This window comes from Micropterus salmoides, unplaced genomic scaffold (assembly GCF_014851395.1).
Source record: "Micropterus salmoides isolate LMB-PRFRI ecotype aquatic unplaced genomic scaffold, ASM1485139v1 Ms_hic_scaffold_4297, whole genome shotgun sequence".
In the NCBI taxonomy this organism is placed as follows: domain Eukaryota; kingdom Metazoa; phylum Chordata; class Actinopteri; order Centrarchiformes; family Centrarchidae; genus Micropterus; species Micropterus salmoides.
In genome coordinates, this window is record NW_024043703.1 from 32,435 (window position 1) to 46,237 (window position 13,803).

General features: G+C 40.8%; 1 protein-coding gene across 1 annotated transcript in view; it reads left to right on the forward strand.

The window, feature by feature from the left end:
- The window catches only part of LOC119887744 (cadherin-13-like), a gene marked incomplete at its 3' end in the record, with an annotated part of 46,913 nt that overhangs the window by 18,599 nt on the left and 14,511 nt on the right, over positions 1 to 13,803 (forward strand). The window contains exons 4-5 of the mRNA XM_038698375.1: positions 7,944 to 7,949; positions 8,515 to 8,667. Coding sequence (XP_038554303.1) covers positions 7,944 to 7,949; positions 8,515 to 8,667 — 159 coding nt within the window. The remainder of the gene's footprint in view (positions 1 to 7,943; positions 7,950 to 8,514; positions 8,668 to 13,803) is intronic.

Here is a 13,803-nt window from a genome sequence, read left to right on the forward strand (position 1 = left end):
CCCACACCAAAGGCAAGCGTCTTATCTATGCGCCATCACCACCCCTCCCCTATATAATATCACTGACACCCAATTTAATTCTTTGCTTATTCTTTGTTTTATTAGCTCTGCTGTCTTTAGAACTCTCAGTGGACGTTGAAAGCTTTGACATTATGGCTCACACTACTGCAAAATGTGTGAATGTCACTACTGTATGTTTGTAGATGTTATGTCAAATTATCAGCGTTTCAGACCAGGGCTATATTCTGCTTGACATATTCTCCAAAGCATGCCACTTTATTGCGAGGATTTATTCATTGTTTTATCACTGATGAAGGATTTTACTTGTCCAGCCCTGTGGAACAAGCCAAATATGATGTAACACAGCCTATTATTTATGTGGCAGATTGTGAATTGTGTTTCTTAATGCATGGGACTCCTTCAATAGCAAAGTTAATTTCTTCTCAAAAGCAAGTGCATTGTTTAATGTTTTATGGTGAGGCGAGTGTGCAGCAGGTAAATCATATCGCCTGCGTTGTCTTAGAACAAATGGTCAACCAAAAACCATACATTTTGGACCCCATGTAAGACTCCACATTTATCTCTCCTGGTGTTACTAAGCTTTGATGTATCTCTACGCGTCAAGCAGCTTTGTTCTAGATAAGACTGGGCACAAAGAGATCAACCAAATCTCTCAATGCCCGCAGAGACTAACATAAAAAGATATCCCATACTGAGCCCTGCACATAATGAATAATTGTACCCTAGAGAGCATGACCACAGCATAGAGCCATGGGCCTCCAGCTCACTCTGACTCTGTACTCAATATGGATTCCCTGTGAAGCAATTTGAGAGCCTGGAGATACCAGGTTGGTAGCGAAGGACAGTGGACTAGTGAGTGTGCATGTGTCAAACCATTAGGTGATATATTTGGGGGATGACCATAGTCCACAGGGGGTTGTGTAAATTTCTCACACCGGTGAACTGCAGGGAGATTACAGAGAGGAATGAGAGTCAGCAGATAAGTTTGGTCCATAGAGGACACAAATGATCTCTACTCTCTCTATGGAGCTGCTGTGAATTGAGCTGACGTGTCAGCTAACAAGCATTAGCTATTGCGGTTCTTTAACACATTCATGTGAGGAACTGGATGCATATTGCAAACATGACATGAATTATTTTCTCTCTCTCCCTCCATTGTGGTCCCTCAGCAGTCCCCTCATCTTTTCCACAATTATGCTTCTCTCCACTTCCCAGTTGCAAATTCCATCCATCCTCTTCACATCCCTGTATCCCTCCATCCTTCTCCCGTCCATAGTCAGCTTTGCATGAGAAGACAGGCTAATGTGGGCTATTTTACCCAATTGAAGCTATATGTCTGTGACTTGGTGAAATTGATTTTCCACACCAATAGCTTTCCTCTTCTTACCCAACCTACCACTTCAATATGGCAGCTATTCATTTTTCACGCTGCCTACTTCTCTCTGGGAGATAATCAGTAGCAGGAGAGAGGTAAGATTGCGAGGGCTACAATTTGACATGTATGATTGTGTGTGTGCATGCACATGTGTGCATGTGTGTGTGTGCTGTAGGGGTAAGGGTGGGTTGGCTGTCAGCAGGGCTCACAGGGGAAGGGTAAGAACCTTGTTGTTTATGTCACACCTCCTGCTAGCTGTGGAATTGTTTTGATACAGAGGTCTCTCCCCTGCCCTCCCTTGGGGGCCCATAAACAGTTCACAACAACTCACACAGCAGCTGGAGCATGCAATGAAATTGATATGCTTAAATGTGTCTCTTAGCGCACGCCACTTCAGTCACCGCTGATAGGACAATTTTTTCAGACTGCTGGAATATTCAGGAAAATAAATAAATTGTAGCTCGAGTAGTTTAAATATTTATTCCTGAAACCTTTTTGCTCATGTCTCAGATTATGTTTGAGTCAGGTGTTATTCTCAAGGGTGTTGGATGGGGTATGGGGTATAGGGGTAGCTGGGTAACCTTAGTGTCCTCTTCAGTACTTTTTTTAATAGTATCAGTATTGTCTGACTCCAGTTTTGAACAGATTTCCACCCATCTCACGGAGGTTTAAAATTGCAATTCTCCTAATGTCAAGAAAACTAGAGATCCTATTAAATCTTGTGGCAGGCCAATCACAGGTGATGACCAAAGTGTGATGGTTTGACAGACGGCTGTCATCCCATCTTTATGTGATGAATATGTCTGTGTTTATTGACATGTTTTGTTTAGACTGGGTGCAGATGCACAGAGCATAGAGGATACCAAGTATAAGCAGATTTTTGTTAAAAGACAGCCCAGCATCCAATAAGATACAGCTGTAGAGGGGTTGGTCCAAAACTGTTATAGAGAATTGCAATGCGCTTCATAGTAGTCCATTTACAAGTTGCTCTTATAGCTCAGTATGTCAAAAGTTTGTTTAGATTTAAAACAAAAGTAATGGCCCAAACCCAGAAGAGCAGTTCAAGTAAATTTGGAACAGATGTGGACTGAGTCTGAACGCTTTATAAGACCTCAGAATTCAGATACTCAGAAATTCAAAGTGAGTAGCTGCTGGGTTCTAGCCCTCACAACCTGCAGGGGCCTTTCTTTCTGAGGTGTGTTTTTAGTTGTTTCTTTTGTTACATTGTAGTTTTGGTCTGCCCTAGTGGTCCTATGGTCTTGCTTTACTGTCTCTGTGTTCTTTGCTTTTGAATATGTTTTGTTAGTAAGGCACTCGTGCCGCGTGATGTTTTATTTTGTGATATCATTCCTTGGGTGTTTCTGTGAGCTTTACTTCCTGTTTTAGTGTGTTTCTTGTCATGTTTTACTTCCTGTCTCTGATTGTCTTAGTGGTTTCACCTGTGCGTGATTAGTTTCTCCCGCACCTGTGTATTTAAGTGGTTGTCTGTGTTTCAGTCCTGGCTTGTTCATTGTCTGTATGTTGTGCACCACAGTAAATGCTAGTTTTCTAGTTCATGTTTTGTGGCTGTCTACCAGTGTTCTCTAGTGTATAATGGATTGGACTATGTCACCTTTGGATTTTCTTATTCAGCCCTGGGCTGTGGATTACACATTAATATAAAAAATGGATGGATGGATGGATGAGTTTGGGATTATAACTGCAAAACAGGTATTACACAAATCTGATCTGAATACTTGCTAATTCCCAAAAAGCCTATAACAGCCAGTAATTCAGATTCACTGATGCACACAGGCAAACGTGCAAATGCACACTCTAAAAGCAAAACACACACGCCTTATTAAATAACAAATCAACATCTGGGATGTATCGGTGTGAAATCTCAAACACTTCGGTCTGTAAAGCCATCTTAACTTTCCTTGCTGCACTGGAGCTGTCAGTTATTCAACCTGTGTTTATCCTTCCTTACCTCAGGGTCCAGGTCACAAATCAACACAACGTGTCTGACTTGACATGACAGCTCCAATAAAGTACTGTTGGTGGTTTAGCTGTAGCCCTGCTAATACAGTAAGGCGAAGAGACGTGTCTAGCACCTTTTGTTCCATTGTTTTAGTGCCTAGTGTGTCCTGATGTGCTCTGCCTTTCAGTCCTTCGCCTTCCTCTGTCTTGCTGGCCTCCACCTGGTGTCGTCATCTGTTATTTTTACTTCATTTATTACTCTTTGTGTTTTTCCCCCCACGCTCTATCTTTGTCTCTTTTGGTTGCTCCTCCTCTCACCAAAACAGTCATTCAATACCAGGGATCTGATCTTCCAAGCGGGGAGTGAGCAAGTTGTGTTGTGAGATGTTACAACATTAGAAAGCAGGCAGCCTGCGGGCCTCGTCATTTAGTCTAATTGATTCTCTTAATTGTCTTAGGAAGACCAGAAAGTTCCTGCCTTTTTCTCCCCGTCTGTCTTTCAGCATGTTAATCATGCCCATTTGTGGCGGATGTTCGCCAGCGGTGACTTAAAACCGTCTGACGCAAATTCCAATTCAGCCTACACCCCCCCAGACACATCGAGCAGATGTGAAATTCATTTTGATGAGAGGAGCTTAAAAAGAACGAGGAGATGCAATAAAAACAGATTTGTTAGGTGTGAACTGCCTAAGAGACGCTGTCCTTGCGTAAGCTTAAGCAAGCTAACACAGGCAGCCTTTTTTTAGCTAAAAGTCTTTGATAAAATATACTCTCATAGTCCTTGCAAAGTTAGCCTTTTATTGTTTTGTGAATTAATATATTATTCAATTGCTGCCTCGAAAGAAAGGGGGGAAAAAAAGGCTGAACACTAAGAGGAGACAAGGACAAGCTGGACTGTGTGAATTAAGACTTGTTTTTAAAAGCAGAATTTCAGCAGTCCCTGTTGACCCTCTTAACACAGTCTTGATAATTAATGATACTCTTGTCTTTCCTTTTCTTTTTTTCGACAAGGGTCCCTCTTGATTGCTGCCCTTCTCAGGCTTGTTGTGATTGGTTCAATACACAGTGGCTGACCGGAGGCCTGGCTAACCAATCAAAGACAGTTAATTAGCGCCATTGCTTTCCCATCATCCTGTGTTGAGGACTCTGTAGGTTCTACCTGTCCGAGTCTTTACCAGGCCTTTCCACCTCGCCTCGTCCCTCTCATTAGCAGGCTGGAGTGGCAGGACAATCACACTGAGCTCTGGTCCAAGCCTGGCATGCTTGTACACACACACACGCATTGTACACACATTCTTGTACACTCATGTCTCACACACAATAATACACTCGTACTCACAGGCACAATCAGTCGATCACTTCAGTCTCTCTCTCTCTCTCTCTCTCTCTCTCTCTCTCTCTCTCTCTCTCTCTCTCTCTCTCTCGCTCACACAAACACACACACAAGCCCTGGCCTGGTCCCAAGAGTCCTTTCATGGCCAGTGATTGTCATTCGCAGCTGGCTGTATGACCTTGATAGGGATAAGAGAAGCACCACTGAGGGATGCTATTGCATACTCTCACACACTCATGCACACTGGAGTGGAAATTCTCCCTTAGAAAATGTTAGGATATAGGGAGTGTGCCTTGAGTTGGTCTGGAGTGCGTTTGTGTTTGTTTGTGTGCATGTCTGTGTATACAGAATTTGCCCGGTAATGATTTAGTGTTTCTTTGGACCATCTTACACTTTCTTTGGCAGACTTTACATTGCACACCAGATTTTTCTTTTGATTTTTGACACACACACACACACACACACACACACACACACACACACACACACACACTAACACTAAAGTGAATTTTTACAAGTTATATAAACAAGATGTCTGTGTGTGTATACATATTTGTACATACCTGTGTTGCTTTTTCACTGGTTTTTGTGTGTTGCCCTCCTGACACCTGACAGTAGGAGGTGTTATCGATGTTTAAATACACACAAAAACATGCGCACTCAGGTTCCGACCCATTGTTTTGGTGCTCATTCTCTCTGTGTGCTCAGAGGTGTTTGGTGTTGCGGCGTTGCGCCACACCTCCTGTCATCTTCCCGCAGTATCACGAGCCCCACAGTCTTTCATGTGTGCTCGGCTGGTAATGAGAGCTGATAGAAAGAGGTGAGATTCTCCCATCAGTCCTCCCACACTCACAGAGGGAGACAGACTCAGTGGAGACAAAGCCACTGGGTGCACGTTTCACTGCCAGCATGTGTGCAAGTCAGAGCATTTGTGTGTGTGTGTGTGTGTGTAGGTGTAGGTGCGGCACAGATTATCACACTTCTCCCCCACGGAGACATCTCCTAATCACAATAAACTTCTCCTGACACTTCAGTTACTCTTCAGCTCAAGTTCCCGTGTCTTTATCAGCAATCTCTCCCTCTCCCACATTCTTCTTCCTCCCCTCCCTCCTTCTGTGTCCTCACCCCCCCACCAACCCCCTCCCATCCTCCCTGTACGTCCTTTCTTGTTTTTCCTCAACTCTCCCCGCATTTCTTCAAGTTTGACACCCAGCCATCTGTGAATCCAACTAATATTGCACCTCATTCCTTTTGGGGGGGGGGGGTTTCTTCATCTGACCCAGTTTGTCACTCTCAGCAGGTGCTGGCTGCCTCTATGATTACTGCTCAGAAATATCTCTGTCCTGAATGACAGCTATTGCACCTGTGTGTGTGTATGTATGTGTGTGTGTGTGTGTTGTGTGTGTGCACGCAAAGGTGGGTTTTGTATATCAGCGTTTATGTCCTCATAAGGATTGAAAGATGGGGAAAGTACACAATGACTCACTGTCATTATTGATGATCAGGGGTTTCACAGCTCATAGTATTACTGCTGTTAAACAAAGATCTCTCAGATTGCAAAGAGATGAACAAGGCTAAGAAAACTGGAGAGGAGGGTGAGAAGTGAAAAAGGGGAAGGAGAAAGATAATGCAAGAGCAGTAGGGACCAGACAAAGAGTTTCTGTAACACTTTTAACATTTCTCTCCCATCATTTGGTATTACAAACAAAACGAGCCGAGGGAGTGAGTGCAAGAGGATACAGTCCAGAGTATGGATGAAAGGATGGACATATTAGAGAAAGTAACAAGCGGGGCCTGAGCGCGAGAGTGAATAGAGGGAAAAGATGAAGCGGGACATCGAGATAAATGGCAGAGAGCTTTGGAGAGGCTATAAGGGCTTCAGCTTCATCTGGCATATAGGCTTGTAACACTGCAGTCTCATCTCCCATGCTCTTTCAAGTGGGTAGTAGAAAGGCCTTCATTTTTAGCTGCTGTCCCATTGAAGCGCGCTGTCATTAAAGGTGACCTCATGACACCCTTCTGATCACGAGGCGCAGTGCAGGGGGACCGTTTAGATCCTTGGCACACAGACAGCACTGAGTCCCACAAGGATGTCATAATGGTGACAACCCTGTATGTGTTTATGTGGGTGCAGCATTCACTGGCAATTGAAGTATTTAGACATCCTCTACGTGTTTAGACAGTGACACATTGTTGTGTTGTTGGCAGCCTTTATTTTGAGGGTGTTCACATCACACCAGAGGGGGGAACATTTCAGCAGAAAGACAGCAGAAAGACAGCACTACTACTGTCTGCACTATACATGTTGCTTAAGGGCATATCGTCATTCATAAAATACTTTTAGATCTCAGTTATGTTTATCAGATTTGTGATTTGTGTTTCATTTTAGAGGAATTGTTTGACATTTTGGGAAAGACCCATACAGGCATAGATGAGAAAATTGATACCTCTGTCAGGTGTGTACAGTAAATATGTAGCTGAAGCTAGTAACTAGTTAGCTTAGCTCAGCATAAAGAGTGAAAAGAGGGGGAAACAGCTAACTTTGCTCTGTCCAAAGGTAGAGAAATAGTCTAGCACCTAAGCACCCCAAAAAACACTTTATTTTTGTAAGGGTTAAACAAAGCAAATGTGATTAGTGATAATTAGTGAGCTTTGAAGGCGCTGTTAGGCATGTTTTCTCACCTTTGGATAAAGCCAGGGTAGTTGTTTTCCCCTTTCTCCAATCTCAGTCTCAGCTGAACAATTAATCATCATGTCCCTTTGCAAGAAAAAATCAAGGTGTTTAAGTGCTCTAGTCAATAGACATTTTGACATGTCATAGCAAGAAAAGCACAGGTGTATTAAATAACATAAATGATGGCTGTACTCCACTTGGAACAATGCCTTACTGGAACATAGCCATTGTTAATATCGTGTGCTTTCCCTTCTATGACAGGTCAGAATGTATGCTGTGAAAAAGGTCTGTGCTGTGAACTATCTGTCTGTATGCATTGTGTTATAACATACAAAACTTTGTTGTCTACACATCAAGTTTTGGCAATTTTGTTTTATTATTTTTATCATGATGTTTCCCTCTCTAACATCTGCCCCGAACTCAGCATCTGCAAAGATCTACAAGGTCTGTGGCTCTTGTTGCTGTTTTCACCGTGCTATGTTAATCTAACATGCTGTGTTATCTGTGTTTCTTTTTGTTTTCTCCCAACCTGCCTGCATTCCTGTTGCTGGGGTATCTGTGGATGCTGTTGGCTGCTGCAGTCTCATGTGAGTATATCTATCCAAAAGGTCCGTGGGTCAGATCACTCCTGTCTGAGACAATAGGATGGTTATCCAAGTAACTTGGCAGCGCTCCTCAAAAACATCACTACTGTGTGAGGCTATCTCAGTGTTTGGCTTTAAATCTTCCTCGCATGGGGAAACGACACAAATGATAATCTACATAACATTCACACTTAATTATCAAGGAATGTATTTTTATATTTATTTAACTGTTCCACTTTCCTTATCTAAAATGAATCCTACTGTGCATGAACAAGTGGTCACAGCAGGACTCCAGTGCTCAGGGAGATGATGCTAACTTTCTTATTTTACATGAGTTGAATTTGCAAACTGATGAAATCAAATCAAAGTCTTGTCTGATATAAATATTTAATTGCTAGCTATCAGGGATTTGTATCACCATTCAAGGCGCAGTAAGCTCCCTTTGCTCAAATGTATTTCAATAATTTTTAATAAAACATGTTTTTCAGTACACTGTGAAAAAGGAAAAAGCTTTGAATTGTTCGAGTTATTGATGTCAGTGTGTGTGTGTGTGTGTGTGTGTGTGCAGGTGATTTCAACAGAGAAGTCAGGGAACCATATCTTCCGACTGACAGGTCCCGGTGCTGACCAGGATCCCAAAGGTCTCTTCACCATTGACATAGACACAGGAGACGTGTCAGTCAGCCGCTCACTGGACCGGGAGGCCATTGACTCCTACCAGGTCAGTGTGTGTGTGTGTGGGGGGGTTGCCTTTGTTTGACCTGGTGCTTACTGTGTTTGTCTGTATGTTCTTTTCTCTCCTTTCTGTCCACCTGGGCAATCTTTCTCTCTCTGGTTCTTGGACACATGTATTGTTTCCCTGTTGTCAGTGTTCATGTAATCCACTGATTATTTCCTTTTCAACTCTGTCAAGTTATTCATGAGACCGTGTAGTTCAAACAGAATTTACTATGATTGCATTCGGCATATGGGGAAAAACTGAGGAGTTATTGGTTGGTTTGTGGAAAAGCACTTTGATTTTGTTACACAACTATTCATGTAATGACAGTGTTATTTGGGAACGGATGGGCTTCGTATTTTGTCAACGCTGAATTGATGCTCAGTCAGAAGTTGGTAGTTTCCTCTGTGATAAAAGAACATTTGAGCCTGTTTGAGGTGCCTGCCGGGTTTGGTGCCCTCTGGGTTGTCTGCCTGACGAAACCATTTCTCCTAGAACAGAAAGGGAGAGCGAGGAAGAGAAACGCTACTTTTTTCAGTCAGTCAATTGATCTTATCCTGTTTTCTAAAACCAGACGTGAGTACGGGTGTTGAGCAGAATGCAAGCTGTTGATAAGCTAACTGGCTTTTGTAAAAACTTAGAAATAATTCACTCTGTAAATACCAACAGATGTGAGAAGAGAGCAAACAGAAGAGGAACAGAGGGGAAAGCTGAGAAGAGCAAACAAATATTCACCAAATTTATTTTGTCTTTCCCGGCTTCTGTGTCATTTCTTACTATTACGTGCATGGCGTGACCAGGACATTGTGTTTCACCTTCACACCCAATAACTGAACATCCCTGAATATGGAAAGAAATGATGATCCAGTAATAGAGGCAGTACTTCTTACTGTCTGTTGACACTACAGCCCGTAACACTGTGAAGATGTGGGTTTACACAGGTGTTGGAAAGCAAATGTAAATGGAGCAACATGTTTATATTAAACATTAACCCTAATGGTATGGAAAAGAGCCAGGTGTGAGCCATGAGTATGAGCTAAACTTGGTAAATCTGAGTTTTGACATGTACATTCATTAAACCAAAACCAAGTTTCTGAAGTAAACATAGCCAATGAGAAGGGTGACCTAGGCCCAGCAGGCTGGTCCAGCTTTGGGATTCTCCACACCCAAAGCACTGTGGATGAGCCTGTATTAAGAGCGATACTCAGGATTCAAAGAGTCGTGGAGAGAGTGCTGTCTTTTATCTAGAACTTTCCAAAACCTAAAACATGTAGGACGTGTGTTTATCTGCTGCACCACCAACTGTCTGGCTACCACTAACCAAACATTATTTCCAATGCTAAGGAGCACATCATTAACTAATGATGAAACTAACTAGGTTAGTTTGTGTGGATACAAGGTTTCATAAAAAAAGTTTCAACAAGCACATTGCTGGTGCTGTCCGGCTCGTTATTGGATTTGGGGAGATTTTAACAACAACCAACCCCAGAAAGCATCCCCTTGGATGGCATTACATTTGCTAAACACATTGGTTAGTCCTCAAAGGTTAGTGTTAAAACTGCAAACATACTATTTAAAAAGATATGAAAACATAGGGCTATAACAGCCAAAAGGGGTAGTCTTAGAACAAGTCAAAATGATCTGGTGTCACATTTTCCCAAGTCATCCTTAGGATTATCTAGCTTTACACTGCGATACAAAAAGAATGATGTTTCTTTATTGCGATTTTACATGGCGCATTAGCTGGTGAGGTCATTTAGCACAATAACATGTATGTAGCCATCAAGTGCATAAACCCCTTTTACAGGATTATGCTGTAAAATGCATTTTCAAAAAACTCATTGAGCTTACAGTTGTTTAATTACCTAAAAAATCAACTAGTTGTCATTTCAGCGGTAAAACTGTACATTTTGTGCCTCTTTCAAGTACTTGCAGTATATTAAATTTAGAATTCAGGCAGATACTTTTTTCACTCTGTCAGCATTGCTACTGTAATTTACAAAACAAAGATTATAGATACACTCATAGAGATAGCTGCACAAGCACACGCCTTCAAAGCAACCACCCTTATCTAATAGTTTTTCTAATATCCCCAAAGTGTAGTGACAGTTCAGTAAAATAAAGTTTTTGGGTCCTTGTTGGCTATAACAAAAGTTGGTACATAAAACTCTGGGGAAGACAAAGAGAACTGGAAAAGAGGACAGTGAAGAAGAGAGACAATCAGAGAATGAGGGTCTGGGAAGGTTTTTATTGTGTTCTGCATAGAAAAAGTTTAGTTCAGCACAGATATATTTAATGACGCAATGAAGAAAGAATGGTGGCAGAAGTGTGGAAAAATAGGAGACTTCTGGAGAGTTTGAAACAAAATCCTGCACACAGACAGATCTAACATATTTGTAGATTTACTCAATATCAAAATAGTATTCATTAATTAATATAATTTTAGGCCCAAGGATAAAAATGATTCACTTATGATGCAGGAGATCATAACCTGAAATACAATGTATACATAAACATTGGCTAGCAAGTCTGTCAAGGATTATTTTTTAGAACAACTAGCTACAGATTGTATTACTTTTTAGTACATTACCTGTCCAAAAGTAGCTAATTGAGTTTGAATCCTTTATCTTCCTTTACTTTCATCTTTGACTGATCTTTCTCTCTCTTTCTTTGCTGCCTCAGATGCTGCCTGTTTTTGTTACAAGGAGAATTGTGTTGAAGCCTGTTATTTATTGGAATAAGCAATTTCAAAAATGTCTACCCAGTACTTGCATTTTGCTGTTGATTTCAAAATGCGACAGCACAATTCACGCATGATGAAAAACACTCTCACGCCTCTGGTTTGAACTGAAACAGACTTTATTGAAACTGTCAGTCAGAAAAGGTAGCCAGCCATGAGTAAGACCAAAGAGATTTAATATTTTCAACTTGTCTCAACATTCCACCAATCAGATAACTTAAAATAACAATAAGTCATATATAATAATTTGTGGATTTCAGTTTTAACCACACCGAATGCATTTGTCTAGATTATGCACCGCCAACCGTTATGAAATTAATCTGACTTCCAAGATCCCCCTCTGAGTGATTTTGCCTTCATAGTCTGACCATAAAATTGCAGTGATTTAATTGAAGGCTCTAAATAATCCCATTGTATAGTGAAAAAACTGGACTGGACCTGGAATGAATTTTCTTTTTACGTCAATTATGCCATCAATAATAATCATCATTATTTCTGACCTGATAGTAATACCTGAAGGAAAGATGGTATGCCTCTCTATGCAAAAACTGTACATGTGCATATACAGGTATGTACACACATGTTACACATGCAGCTTTCACATTCTATCACCTGTTCTTGGTGGTAATGTGTTACAAAAGTAACGCAGTAATATAATCTCAGTAATGCACGTTACAACGCATTTTAACTCGAAATTAAGTGGTGTTTTATTTTTTAATAATTCACCAACACTGAGAAACATTTCGGCACCAGAAAAACAAACCTATGTGTAAAAGAGTAACGTTATTTCCTGTTGCGGGAATCCGATGGTCGAGATTGTATAGGCGGTGCAAACTACGAGGAAGCTCGGCTTATTTTAACAAGATGGGAGCTCCCCTAATGGATCATGCGTAAATAGATTTCTATAGGCTATGTGTTTGTGCTTTAACGAATAACAATAACTTTCATGATTATAGAGGCTGCTGTCAGTTCATCCTTACCGGTTCTGTTGGAGTGTCGGCAGATTCAAATAATGAATGCTGCTGTACCTCATTTGTAAATGCGCACACGTCTTTCTTAGTGGGGAGACGATTCATCCAATCCCCCCCCATAATTTTTATGACAAAGACCCACCCGATCCGACCCGATAACTCTGCACATCACTACAACCCACCTATGGAGCACATCTTACTTTCAGAATAATGCGCCCATTATATAGCAGTTAAAGTAACTCAAAAGTAATGTAAACGTATTGTAAAGCATTACAATTCTGAGACAGTGATATTTTAATATAACTAATTACTCTCAAATGATAGTAACTAGTAATCTATAATGTATTACATTTTGGAAGTAACTTGCCCAACACTGTCTATCACTGTTTTACTTCCTCCGTTCCCTGTCTTTCTCCCAACCAGGCCTGCTTAATATCTTGCTCCTCTTATCATACGGAAATCACAAGTCGGTGTCCCAGTCATAACTCAAAGCAAGGGTCTCCTATCAAATAGAGCTTCACCTTTTTATCGATGGTCCAACGCTGTATGCAGAATGAAAACTGTATCGCTTTTATAGAGCCCAGTGGTCCCTGCAGGCTGTCCCGGCCACACTCATTAAGGGTGTCTCCTTCTGCACTGTAGCAAATAGCTTGTGTGGGGATGATACATGAAATATTCAGAGGTAGATTAAAATCACCATTACTCTAAAGGCATTTTATAGGAAAAGTGAAATGTCTTTCACTATATGGCAAAGCCTTTTTAAAATGGTAGATGTATCTGTTAAAACTGCTACGATATATCATTATATTAAATTACTCACACAGAGACGGATGGGCAAAAATAAATCAAAATGTTTTTTTTAATAAGATACCAGATAGCGTAATTATAAATAAATAAATCAAAATAAATTACAAAATACAGCAGCCCCAACATGTAGCAATATAAACCATATTTTTGCATTTCAAAAAAATACTAAAAATACTTTCTCAAGGTACAATGAAATCACTTTGCAAACCTTCTAGCGGACTTTTTGATCTATCCCATCACCAGTACACTGACTCAGTTGATTGTGTACATTGTTTCACAGCAACAGCTTTTCTCTGCTCAATGAGTCATGCGATAAATCTCACATATGCAACCAGCTAACAGATCAGATATTCACATATCCATTTGAACACTCAGATACAAGTTAGTTTTAAAGTAACCAAAAATTTAATCTTAAACTAACAATTTGCTGAACTCTGAAATGCTTTAAAAAAAATTATTTATTTTGTGCACAACCAATGAAAACTAATGTTAACTGGGGCTGCTACTTGGGTCAAGTAGTGAGAAAGAACATTACATAAAATCAGTAAACGATTTAGTCTAGGCTACTAAACTGAACACCAGAGCAAAACAGGAACTGTCAAGAAGTGGAGCAATTTATGC